This window comes from Falco cherrug, chromosome 6, assembly GCF_023634085.1.
Source record: "Falco cherrug isolate bFalChe1 chromosome 6, bFalChe1.pri, whole genome shotgun sequence".
Lineage (NCBI taxonomy): Eukaryota > Metazoa > Chordata > Aves > Falconiformes > Falconidae > Falco > Falco cherrug.
This window is the reverse complement of record NC_073702.1, coordinates 79465469-79477797: the sequence shown is the minus strand read 5'-3', so window position 1 is coordinate 79477797 and position 12329 is coordinate 79465469. Positions and strand designations below refer to the sequence as shown.

At 44.0% G+C, this 12329-nt stretch overlaps 1 protein-coding gene across 2 annotated transcripts in view; it reads right to left on the bottom strand.

The window, feature by feature from the left end:
- Positions 1-8955, bottom strand: part of FAM89A (family with sequence similarity 89 member A) — a 28065-nt gene extending 19110 nt beyond the window's left edge. The window contains exons 1-2 of one of the 2 annotated variants that reach the window (XR_008732736.1): positions 8634-8955; positions 4450-4875 (exon numbers count right to left, since the gene is read on the bottom strand). Coding sequence is in view for 1 of the 2 variants with exons in the window: in XM_055713557.1 (XP_055569532.1) it covers positions 4717-4875; positions 8634-8885 (411 nt within the window). In the remaining variant the exon portion in view is untranslated. Of the gene's footprint in view, positions 1-2851; positions 4876-8633 lie in introns of those variants that run through there. The other variant, XM_055713557.1, reaches the window with a different exon arrangement.
- Positions 8956-12329: the final 3374 nt, after the last annotated feature.

Genomic DNA, 12329 nt, shown 5'->3' with positions numbered 1-12329 from the left:
CCCAGCAAAATGAATGGCTTTAGCTTGTCAGCAAGGCAAATAAAACCCATTCTTTCCAGATAAGCAAAACTGTGTACCTGCAACAAGTGACTGTAACATTAAAAATACATGACAAGTAGTGTATACTCAGACTCTACAACAGGTTAAAAATGGACGTGAAAAATCCCCCAAGCTGTCAGCAACAGAATTAAGGAAACATGGGATCTAAAACAACTTGCATCCCCAGACCTCAGCATCTCCTTTAAAACTGTGTGAAGTTCTAGCCTCCAGAAACCATGACATCCCCCACCACAACACTCACCCCCTCCAGCATCCCATTTAGTCAACACCTGAGGTCTTCCTGGGCCCCTTGCTGTACCCCCAGTTTTCACCCTCATTCACTAAGCATGTGCTGAAGACTCTCACCTCCTTCGCACACCACCCACCCACCAGCACCCAGCACCTTGGAAGATACAGCACGTGCCCCAGCTGCTGCAGAGCTGCCAGCAGCCAAGCGAGCACCCAGGTTTTGCTTTCTGGCTGCTGGGTGACCAAAGAGAAATCAAAAGGCAAGTTTGAACCATAATCCTGTCTCTGGAAACCGCAATAAGTCTCTCTCCTCCTCCAGCTGCTATTTTTTTATAAGGTTTGTAAAAGCAGGGCAACTTTCAAACTTCAGTCCTATCAGATGTGGTTTATAGCAAACAGACTGACAAAAAAATACATGAACAGAGTCATTGCATAAGCTTTGTTTCCTTAGGGACTAAATACAAGGCAAAACCATAGGTTTGTAGATAGGTACTAAGTAGATCAACTTTTTTAAGAAGATACTGGGAGCTTTGCTACTCCCTTTACTGCATTTAAAATTTTGCACACTGTGTTATTTACAAGAAAATGTAAGCATAATTTAAGAAAAAAAATCAACTTATTTTAGAAGGTCACACAAAATTATTCGGTTACCTATAATTAGGAACTAAACTAATTACAAATATAGTATTTTTTGCATAATCGTTCTCCTAGTCTTCCCATTTTACATGGCTGCACTAAAATTTGTATTAGAAACTCAATGTCAGCCAAGCACGCAAGTCCAAGCTACCCATAAAAAGAGCGTAATTTTGCCCCACCTGTTTTTTACAAGTTACTCAAATGATCACTTACTGCCTTTCACACATTACAAAGCAGTACCTTTGAAAACATCTGTAGTGTTTATTTGAACACTTCTTGTATCTTGGTATAAGACACCATGCAACTGTTCCACAATCCTGGAAATAATAAGAGACCAAGCAGCAGTTCTGATTTCAGGAAAAAGATCCCTGCTTTGAAGTCCATCCCTACTAAAACCGATAGTGAATTCAGCAGGAGCCAAAGCTGAACCTAAATGCTCATCAGTTAGAGCTGCCAGAGCATCAGCCACTCTTTCTTTAATATTTTTTTCTAACGACACCCACTTTCCCCAGAGCAGAGCACTTCTTCCAGACTCATCTCTTTTTCTAGACAAACAACATTTCCAAGGGACTGGACTGTAACGTAATTATGACTGTGTGACTCCACAGTTGTCATAGCAATAAAATGAGGGTGCTATTTTGTTAAAAAAAAAAAAAAAAAAAAGGTATCTTCAAATATAGCTAGCACAGACCTAATAATTCCTTATTACTAACTGCTTTACCACATCTGTAGGTCCTTTGGAGAAAGGCCACTGAAGAGTTACCCGTGGTAGACTACTTTCTGAACTCCTGTACTCAGTTTTCCATCTCCAAGGAGCAGGAACCTGACTATCCTTGTTACCTTGCAAATCTGTCTTTTCCTGCACCTGCTCAGTACTGGCTAAGCTAGCTGTGCTGCATGAGACTGCAAGATTTATGTGATATTCACTGGGTAAGGAACTTTTGAGCTTCCTTTGCTATAACCTTAAAAGTTATCCTTAAAAGGTTATGTGTAAATCAAATTGGGGTTACAGTGTAAAAATGGGAGAAGTATGTTAGTATGTGGTTTGGACCAAGGGTAGCAAGCTTTTGTAGTAGCACAGCTTGTTCCCTCATGCACGCAATCAAACTCTGACTTGAAGCTGCATGTAACAATTACTCAGTATTTAAGCTCCACCAAGCACCTCTTTTTCAAAGCAATTTCCCTACTTCATGCTATTACAATGTGGTAAAGAGATACAGCTCACAACTGAAAGGCCAGACACAGAAATCTGCCTCTGAACAACTGCTTACTGACTTAGTAACAAATTGACTGCTTTTAAAACCTTTGTCTAGCTAGCCAGCCTTCACAGTGTTTGAATTTACCTTAGGAATATGGACTTCTCTCCCATGCAAGAAGGTGTTATTAAAAGGGACAAGGTGTTGAAAATTTAGCAAGTCCTAATAATCCATCCTTTTTTTCTGGTGCCGATGATGTCATGGAGTGATGCCTTGAGACTTTTATGCTTCTCTTGGTACAGCAAATACCAGCCAAACATGCCACGTTACCCTACTCACAAGCATGCTGCTTTAAAATTAGAAACATAAATAATTTTGCTTTTTAAGTTTCATTAAGAGAAAGTACTGTGAATTTTGCTCAAGTTCATTCTCACCAGTGGGACTATTACTGAATGGCACTGTGTAAGGATTTGTAAAACAGAGTATTTAATTCTAGTAGTAACAGGATTTTCTCTGTTGAATTAAAAAAAAAGTAACATCGGATTAAGAAAAAGAAGGAAATTCCCATTCAAAACACAGGCAGGTAGAACCTTTTCCACTGTAATTTAAAAATTGATTGCTTCCATCCAGGGATGATGACTAGTCCTAGGTTTTTAAGCGGGAGGTTGAGAAGGGGGGAAGGGTTTGGACTCACTGAAATGGTAAATTAAAATACACACAACATTAAAAAGTTATGCTAAACATCATGCTTTTTATTTTTTGGGAAAGAGCAAGAAAATAGCAGTACTTTGACAGACTAGAAAAAGTCTCATCTAAATACCAAAAGCACAGCAAATTATATTCAAAGCCGATACATTCTTAAGTCAAAGCATAAGTTCTGTGTACGTACATGTGTACATATACGTATATACACACATATGTACACAACTTTTTAAGTATTGATGTAGCCACTTGGATTACCTCCGTTCGCCTTACCATTCATTTTAGTTTTGGGCGAGTGAAGTAATCAGACCAGGACTAACATGAAAAAAAAATCCAACCATTGCCACAGACTAGACCACAAACGTACACACATACACAATTACAGCACAGTCTTTACTCTTGTGGCCTTTAAATTCCACTAAAATAAGCCGGTTTTAGAGGGAATGCACAAAAACTCCACCCTGGAAGCCTCTTGGCTTTTATCACTGCAACATCCTAACCTTTGCTAAAAATTACAAGAGTAGCTACCCCAGAACATGATCTCTAATTCTTTCTGTAAACTGTATGCATGCCAGACATGAACCATGCAAAACCCCTTTGAGATTTAAGCCCTTGATTTTTAGTTTGTGTCAAGATTCAGGCACTATGCTTTACAGCAATCTTTAGAATTGAAGTTAAGAAATAAAACTTGCGTTGGGAACTGATTTTACTTAAAATAGGGAAGTGTGAAGACTCAGATAGTTGGCAACTCTCATTTTCCAAGCTGATTAAGTGTTACATGTACACACTATCAAATAACAAAAACTTAAGCAAGTGCTTTAGTAAGTTCTGAAAACAAAAATAAGTTATACTTCAAAGAACTAGTATAAAAAGTTTTAACATATGCAAAGTATGTGCTCAAAATACTTATTTTGCATTTTTAAAAAGAGCTGTATTCTACCTTACAGAAACAAAGTTCGCCCAGTATAAAATATTGCCATTTGTCCCACTGTGTCATATGAGAGGTTTCCTTATTCTTCAATATGATCAAGAACACTTGCACAACAGTTCATGTTATTCCAAGCCACATAGTGGCAGAGAGACTATGTTTGAATCTGTGCTTTTACTGTGCAGTACAGCAAAAGCTAAGCAAACCATTTCAGAACAGAGTTTAGCAGGTCAAAGAGCCATGTTGATGCGAGAAATCCAGACAATAGTATAAAAGTTAATGCCAAGTGGCAGTACCAAAAAAGTGAACTAGATCAACAGAAAAAAACCTGCTGATAACATTCACTATCACATGTACAGCTTGTAAGCTAGGAATAAGGAAAAGTAAAAATTAGCTTAAGGAGAAAAAAAAAAAAAATTTGAACTGTGTAAACAATCCACCCAGTACAAAACTGGATGCAGCTGGTAAGAGCAGAACTAGCTTAGTAGAGCTGAGAATGTGCGTGCATCCAGATGCCTGTTCAAAATGCATTTATCAATACCGTTGACAAAAAAAAAATATCACCTATAGCTATTTACACCACAGCAGAGGCTTCCCTCCCCCCTTACCACGTTATTACAGCTCAGGAAGTCACTGCTGTCTTCTACAATTGAAATTCCAGTTATAAGCTACCAACGTTTGTAAGTTGAAAACACCCACCTTGCAAATTAAATTGAAAACTCTTGTCAAGCATGTCTGAGGACTCTTCAAAAGTTAGAGTACAGCACTTTCCTCAAGTGGTATTTGCATGAGTAACTTGTACTGACAGCCTGTTAAAATAAGCGAATTTAACACAACTTGGGGTAGCTGTGTGTTCCTCCTCAGGAAGAGGGATCCATACAGATTCCAGTTGTTCTTGCTGAGGTGTGTTACAGGGAGAAAAAGACAAAAGAACCTCAGTCAGCCTGGAAGCGAATCTTCCTGCTTCTAGAAGTATTCCTCCTCTTCATCAAAAAAACCGTTTTCCAGAGCATACGTGCAGTCTGCATTAGTGTCAGCTTGGCAGGCACCTTTGTATTCTTGAATGGATTCATACAGGGAATACAGCTGACACAGCAATGACATATCTAGCTGCCGAAGGCCAACCTGAGGGGGGAAGAATTTAAACAAAGAGTATTACAACTGTGTTTTTACTGGCAGTACAATGCTCTATATCTTTCATTGCTTAACAAGAGGATCAAGCTTCTTTCCACCTTGAACAGTTATGAAATACGGAAGTATAATTCATTTTCTAAGGTGACAAGACTCCTCACAGGATAAACAAGAACAAGGAGCAATGTGAAGCAATACAACAGAATGTGAGCAAAGCATCCTTCAAGATTCTGTCTTGCTTAACTTCCAGTAAGCAGTTCACTCCTATCCGAAGCATTACAGATCAATTCATAAACTCTATATTCCTCAGCATACGAGAGACATACTTTTCCAGTAAATTCTGTGTCTTTCATACAGCTTTCTCATACAGTATCATAAGCTCTCTGTTTTTATTGGATTAGAAGTTACACATGGAGCTCTGGCTGGTTTTCCACTTCCTGGCTAAGTATCTTCTATTATTATTTTCTTTTCTCTATCAACATCCATAGGCATCTGACAGCGCTAGGTATGCCTAGCCCAACACAGCATGCTACCTGAAGGCAGCAAAACTGAAGCAGAACAGAGATAAGGAAGGCTTCTTGCAGGCTACAATGTATTTTTCCCATGCTACTCAAGCATAGGCTTGATTTATAATGAAGTAAACTTCTAAAATATTAGTAAACTTCTAAAATATTAGTTCCAGATAACAAAAAGGTTACCTTGTGGCCTGCATCTTTAGGTAAGGTACAGTACATTGCACTGCAAAGCAAAACAAAGCTAGTCATTTAACTCACAGCAGTTCCCCTCTCTGGCAACAAAATGGAGAGTTCATCTGATACTTCACCTATCCAAGTCAGATGAAATTAAATCTAGGTTTTGCCTTGCAGTAAATTAAAACCACTACCTAAATTAACATCTTCAAGAAGCAGCCATTTCTGCCTAAGTTTTCAAGTAAGTGTTAAGCTGACAGGCTGTTCCTTGTGAGCCTCAGTTTCAAAGTTTTTGCTACAACTCAGATTCAGAGGAAAAAAAAAACCCTGAAGAACCCAAAACAAGTAATAGTGTGAGCAGCCTTTTACCCAGAATGAGAACTCTCACCTCAAAAATCTCACCTTACATGTGTAAATTCTAAGGACAGATACACTCAGCACACAAAACCACAAGAAGCTAGTATGAAGATCTTCCTTTGGACTTGCTGAACTATCCTACCACCTCCTTTTTCTGAAGGCTGGAGGAGGAGGGGGGAAAAAAAGTATCATACACCACAATGCGATTCCAGCTCAGGTCTTTCAGGACCAACAGAATTACTTGGCGAGGTCATGATGTCCTTTACTGACCGAACACAACTTTAGGACAAGACATGGAACAAGACATGGAAGGCTGCACTAGCTGCCAGGAGGTTACAGATGAGCCCTTCCACCACCTCATATCTATGCTGCTTTTTTTACCCATCTCCATCTTCCTCTGTAATGGAACAAAACTTTCCTTCCCCTTGTTGTTCAAGCATGCACTCTGCAGGAAGTATATGCTACTCTTCCTTGCTCTCTATTCTGTAAGAGGAAACCAGCACTTGTGCAAATCTTCTGCAAAAATTTGTACAAAAAAACCCCAACAAAACAATCAAGACTGCAGGAGGGAAAATAAAAGGAGGTATCTGCACCACACAGACACACCCCCTCCATCTAGCCCGGATAAAGTATTTTCTCCAGACTTGTTAAGCTAATGACTGTTTACCTGCTCAAGAACGGAGTGTGAACATCAACCTTTGGAGGTGGCAGGCAATGAAGTTCGGCTTGCCCCACACCTAAACAAACTGCTCATCGCAGGTAAGAAAGGATGCTGTGAAGCTGGACTTAATGATGTGCAAACATAAGACCCACCAAGCAGACCTGCATCAGAGCTAAACGTTTGAAGGACAGGACTGCAGTAAAGAACTGTTCAAAGAGCGATTAGGGGCAAGTTGAGCCAGAAAACTCAACGTGGAGACAGACCACTGGTTCTTTGTTCCCTGAGGAAAGTAGGAGCATTTTCACAAGCAGCTCTCCCATTTCGGCTTCATAAAGCACTTCAGCTCTTTCTGTGAAGATCAGTTCTACACTAAGCACAATCTTCAAGACAGAAACTGCTGAGCAGAATTAACTTAGCAGGCCTTAACACCAAATAGTTACACTTCTTATTTCTGTGTAGCTGCCACTAGTGTTTAAACAAGAACAATAAGTCCACTGAGAAAAATGCAGCCTCTAGCTCTTCACAACTTTCAAGTATGATCCCCCAATGCAGCAAAAGCCTGAAGAAACGTCCAAGCCTGCTTGCACAAGCATACGGTTTTTAATCCCAGTAATCTGCACTTGACTCAGTTTTATCATAGCACCTACGAGACAACCTGTAATATGCAGTCGTGTACAATCGATTCTGTTCCTCAGGATCGCAGTTCTGAAGTGACCTCTCCTTTCCTCCCTCCACCTCCAAAGTATCTACATCCATCACTTTCTCATCTTTAAAAACTTGCAGACATAGCACGTTGCTTGATCATGCAGGGAAAGATGCTGCTACGCAATTCTTCCTCATTCACTACCGAAGATGTCAAACAAGTTCATTACTCAATAGAAATGCCACCTCTGACTGCTGCAAGAGTGTTCAATATAAATAATAAAATGCTATTAGCTACTTGATGAAAGGCAGCCTATTAGTATGCGAGAGTCTCTAATTTGTTGTACAGGCCACAAAAAAAGTACACCTGGAACAAAGGAGGCTGTTGCTTGAAAGTCTTTGATGTCTTCAGAGGTATTTTTCATCAGAAGTGCTTTATCAAATTATTATCAAGGATAACATAATATCAAAGGGGAAGTCTAGTTGCCAAATGACTTTAACATGTATCTCATTTGATTTTCCATCAGGAAAAACAGATTAGAGTTTTATAACGAGTTATCTTTGCTTTTTTGGGGAAGGATTACAACGACTAAGATTATATCCTTGTCTCCCCTTAGGGCACCGTAAGAAAATGCCCCGTCGGCGGATCGCCACTCGTGCTTCCCGTGCTCCAGTGCAATCCTCATACACGGTTTTAATAATATCTCAAACTGTATTTGAACTACTTGTTGAAACACTGGTGGCAGAGTAAGTTTCCAGCACACTACACCGCCCTAAATCCACAAAAAGGTCTTTCAACAGAGCTGCTTGTGCTCAAACAGCTTTTTACCAGGGGAAAAGCGGCCTTAAACCAGGCGCGTTTCAGCAATACCACGCTTTATATGTTGCAGAACACTAAGCGCACGATGCATAGGTTATTACTCGTCATTACAAGGGCAGCTGGCACCGGCAAAGCACCAACACCCAAATCAGAAGGTGCGCCAGGTCGCCCGGAGGAATTTCACTCATAACGCCGCGCTGCAGAACCAAAACAAAGCCCTGAAGAGCCACGTCTCGCTGCGCTTCACCCCAGCGGAGTGAATCAGTGCCGATGCTCTTCTAACGACAGCCTTTTAAAATGGGTGTCAGGGTCAAATGGACGCCACCGAACCGGCGCTCGGCAAGCGGCGCTCACCCGCAGCGGGGCAGCCCCACCACCGCAGCCGGGGGCCCGGCTCCCCCCGCCGCCGCCACCGGCGCCCCGCACGGCACCCGCACGCCGCCGGGGTACGCGGGGCTGCACCGCCCGGGCCCGGGCCCGCCCGCTCCGGCGGGCCGGCCCCGGGGAGGCCGCAGCGCCCCCCGCCGCCGCTCGCCACGTCTGCCGCCCCCGCCGAGGCCCGGCCCGGCCCGCCCCCGCTCACCATCTCCTTGCGGAGCAGGGCCAGCGCCGCGTCCAGGTTGGGAGGCTTGGGCGGCCGCGGCGAGCCCCGGCCGCCGCCGCTCAGTTCGTCCTGGATGCGGGACTTCTGCGCGTAGAGCCGCTCCAGGTCCCGCCAGCGCCCGCCCTGGCCGCCGCCACCGGAGGAGGAGGAGTTCAGCAGCCCGCTCAGGCTCTTGGGCAGCGGCGGCAGCCCCGCGCCGCCACCGGGCCCCAGCAGCCCCGGCCCGCTCATGCTGCGGCGGTGGCGAGCGACGGAAAGAGCCGCCCCGGCCCCGCTGCGGGAGGCGCCGCCCGGAGCCCGCCCCGCCTACGGGCCGGAGCGGGGGGGAGAGGCCCGGCGGGCGGGGCGGGGCTGGCGCAGGGAGCGAGCCCTGGGCGGCGAGGGGCCGGGCCGCAGGTGCCCGGGGGTGCGGGGCGTGAGGCGCTGGGCCCTGCTGCTCCGCGGCGGCCTTGTCTGAGGCGAGGCGTGCTGGGCCGCCTCCCCTCGGGCGAGCCTCCCGCCTCGGCCCGGGGGCTCGGCCCGGCGGGAAGCCCCCCGCGGCGGCCGCCTGCCCGCGGCTGGGAGAGGCGGGAGGCCGCCGCGGGGACGGGGCTGAGCCCCCGGGCTCGGGCCGGTGTGAACGCTGCCGGCGGCGGGTTGCCGCTTGCCCTGTGGCGTTGGCGCTGCTTCAGCCGCCGGTAACGGGAGATGCCCTCCCTTGCCCACCGGGGCGTTTCTCTTCTCATCCTCACAGCCGTGTTGCCTATCGACAGGCTTTTAGCTCCAAGCTAAACAACGCGTGGTGTGCCAGCTCCGTGAGCCCGCGGGGACGGGGAGGGCTCTCCCTGACCCAGGCTCGCTGCCCGGGCGGGCCGTTGCTCTGCCCTGCAGACAGGCCCGCAGGCTGCGGGGGGGACGCGGGCCCGGATCCCCCTGCTGCGCCAGTCTGCTGTGGCAGCCACACAGCCCCAGCGTGCCGACAGCCGTGTGTGTTTCTGCACCTTTTATTTCCTCCCCTCCCCCCCCCCCCCCTTTTTTTTTTTTCCTGAGTTATTTCTGTCTTGAGTCTCTTGAATAAACTACGGCCGCTTGGGAAGCAGGCCGTAAGGCTGGAGTTCGGGAGGCCACTGCCGTTGCAAAGCCAGATGGTTTCAGGGCGCAGCCCTGTTGCCTCGGCCCTGCTTTGTTTTGTGAGGTTTTCTCTTCCAGAAACAACCAGATGCAGTGATTTTAAGCTTTTACGCTGTTTTGAGTTCTGTTCCCATGCTCACATGGCTTTTTCGTGGTTTAAATGTAATAGAATGCTGTGACAATTGAAAACCGCTTGCAGTGGCGGAGGCTTTGCCGGTCTGTATTCATGTTTACACACTACTTTAGGGATTTTTCGGACAACCTGTTGTGCTTTTTAATGCATTGTACATTAGAATCAAGAAGATGCTCTTTTTTCCTCTGTGTGGCATGATGCCACTTCTGCCCAAGTCCAGTGTGAAAAATGAAACAGTGCTGATAGCTTTTATGAAACTAAAGGCATTTTACAGCCATCCCTACTGTAGATTAAAAGCGACAACAAACCCTTCGTCCTTTGAGGCCAAGGGTACCTGACAGCAAAAATAAACATTCCGTTTGCCAAGAATGTAGGCACTTTATTATCTTCCTGCTTATTGTTCTCCTCCTAGCCCACCACACTTTTTTCTTCCAGATGACAGCCATTTGGAAAAGCTTGTGAATATTCTTATTTTATCTAAACCAGCTTCACTTAATTATTTTTTTCAGCTTGCCTGATCTCATTAGATTCTAAGTGCATTTTCTTCACACTTGGATCCTTTAGGCACCTTGTTACCATATCTTCAGTACTGCAAAAATCTTTATGCTGGCTTACTGCTCAACTTTGTCATCTGGGAAAAAAAAGTTTTTGGGTTCTCAGTTACACTTTTCTCAGCTGGCAACCTTATCTAGCCTTCATTCATATTAAATTCATAACTATCCTTTAGAATTTATATCTGCTGCTTTATTTAGTCTGACCTAGTTACAACAGGAATAATTCCAGGATAATGGAAGCTGAAGTCTTTTCCAGTTATGACTTTTGGTTATGGAGTAAGCTTTCTTTAGTGGTATAAACCTCTCAGGTTTTCTTGGTTCCTAGAATTGAACTACAGAAATGTGTTACTCATCTAAACTGCCCTTTCCTAAGGACGTTACCTAAAAAAAAAAAAACCAAAACAAAAAACCCCACATCAAAAATATATGTAATTTATGTCATAAAGAGTTAGGAAGTGCCAGAAGAGAGATGTCCCATACCATTTCATTGCACAAATGTGTTATGGTATATTTTTAATTTACATATTCATACGTGATTTTCCTTTCCTTATACATTGGGAGGATACACAGTGCCTGTGTAAGCAAAATTTTGACAACAGGAGGGAAAGAATGTGTCTAGGACATGGAGGGTAGGTATGACAGAAAGGTGATCAGGACTGGGCAGAGCAAGGGCAATAGCTTCAGAAGGAAGCTGGAATCAGAAGTTACATGGAGGGACTGGTCTGTAGACATCTGTAACTATGTGTGAGTAAGTTTCACCACTTTAGGCATCTTCCAGCCAGCAATAATGTTTTTGTTTGCAAGTGGAAGCTACTTAAAGCAGAGCCCTGTTTCCCCTTTTCACAAGGAAAATGGTATGGAATTTTGAACTATTTTATGCCTAGTGTAAAGCAGTGAGAAGCAGTATGGAAATCCATGGAGTATGTGCATGTGGCAAATAGGCAGATACATTTCTGCAGTGATGCAGGATCTGATTCTTCTCTCTTGCTGGTTTTTTTTACACTGCCATCAGTTACCAAGTGCTGCTGGTTTGTGTTGAGAAAGGGAAAAAAAGAACCAAAGTCTGTACTTTCATATCAGAAATGCTGGTTCAGGATTGTAGGAAGGATTATGCTCAGGAGAAATAACAACTTGATCTCATAGTAAAGTTGGTGGGACTTACAGTTAAGGTAACCAACTATTTATTTTCCTAATGATGCCAAAATCTGGCTTGTTGACATCTCTGTTTAACCTTAGATCAAACTGTAAGTCTTCATAGTACATCACTCAGTGCTCTGCAACATTGGTTTTAAAATCTCCTCACTGACCTCTCACTTTATCAAATTGGATGGAGCAGTATCAGCTTTTTTTTCCCTACCTCTCCAGTCTCGTAGATGCTTCCTCATTGTGTGAACTCTAGCAGAAAGAAGAGTTGTCGTTTAGACTACACTAAATTCACATCCCTGCATGTGTCCTTTTCTTTGGAATTTCTGTTGCAATTAAGAAAGCAAGCCATTTTAGTGTTTTGTATCAGCTGGTAAAAGCAAATCCCCTCAAATGAAAAGAGAAAAAATGGTAGGCTTTAGGAGTTAATTTCAGTATTATGATAAAATTCATACCCATGAAAGAATCCAGCAGTTTTGCGTGATAATTATGTAATAAACAAGCCTCATGCCCACAGCTCTTAATGGCTCTGAACATCTTCCCTTCGCCTCCTTTTACTGTGTCAAAAATACAAAAGGAAAGAAGGACTTCAAAGTGCCTTTTGATATTTTTTTCTCCCATTCCTATGAGTTCAATAGCATTCTGATAAGCATTTGCCTCTTCAAAAAGATGGCTTGAGGGGGCATTTATTACTGCTGCTCTGCTGTTAGTTCAGTTTGTTAGCCTCACAACACT